Consider the following 834-nt stretch of genomic DNA (forward strand, 5'->3'; position numbering starts at 1 on the left):
ACACATACAAAAGTGCAAATGGATAGCACATCTCACACACAACCCAATACCTTCAAGAAATGTGAATACTGTATGGTAGATACATTGCTAGGATCTTCTCTCATGGCGAGCATTGCCGCTTCCCGACACACAGCAGCCACTTCAGCCCCAGAGAACCCATCGGACAGCCGCACCAACTCCGATACTTCTTCATCCTATATCACGTGAACTGTTCTGTGAGTACACTTGTTTCTGGCTTTCAACAGTTGTGTTTTTACATACGCACATGTTCGTATACTTCATGGTATTGCAAAGAGTGTGAATTCAATAAGCGTAGGTGTAGTACAACATGTAATATCCATCTGATATCCATAGCTGCTACTACTACTGGGTTGTTAATAGTATCTATTCTTAACAAATCACACACACATCCACATACACCCCCCCCACTCACATACACACACACCGTCACGGCTTGCGGCATTCGTCTGAGATTGATTGAGAAGATCTCACGCCTGGATTCCGCATCGGGTAAATTCACATAGAGAATGCGATCTATCCGTCCTGGTCTCAGCAACGCTGAGTCAATGGCGTCGGGTCGGTTGGTTGCAGCAACCACCACAACATTCTTCAGGGCAACCACACCGTCGAGCTCGTTCAGCAACTGTGTGAGTACTCTGGATGATGGTACGAGAATGGAGGGTGGGATGGATTTTAATAAGAAAGAGAACATCGGTAAAGGAAGATGGGAGATGACTGGTTAAGTGTGTATATAGATACGTTAGGTAATCGAACAGGCTGGAATTGTCGCCATAGATAAATGTGGATAAGATGTCAAAGAATATGGATACTTTT

General features: G+C 44.6%; 1 protein-coding gene across 1 annotated transcript; it reads right to left on the minus strand.

The window, feature by feature from the left end:
- Positions 1–445: 445 nt before the first annotated feature.
- On the minus strand, positions 446–712 carry SARC_17614 (hypothetical protein; the record flags this gene model as incomplete). Its single annotated transcript, XM_014288297.1, has 1 exon — positions 446–712. A coding segment is annotated over one exon (267 nt), but the record flags the coding sequence as incomplete, so codon positions are not given.
- Positions 713–834: the final 122 nt, after the last annotated feature.

Source organism: Sphaeroforma arctica, assembly GCF_001186125.1.
Source record: "Sphaeroforma arctica JP610 unplaced genomic scaffold supercont1.11393, whole genome shotgun sequence".
Lineage (NCBI taxonomy): Eukaryota > Ichthyosporea > Ichthyophonida > Sphaeroforma > Sphaeroforma arctica.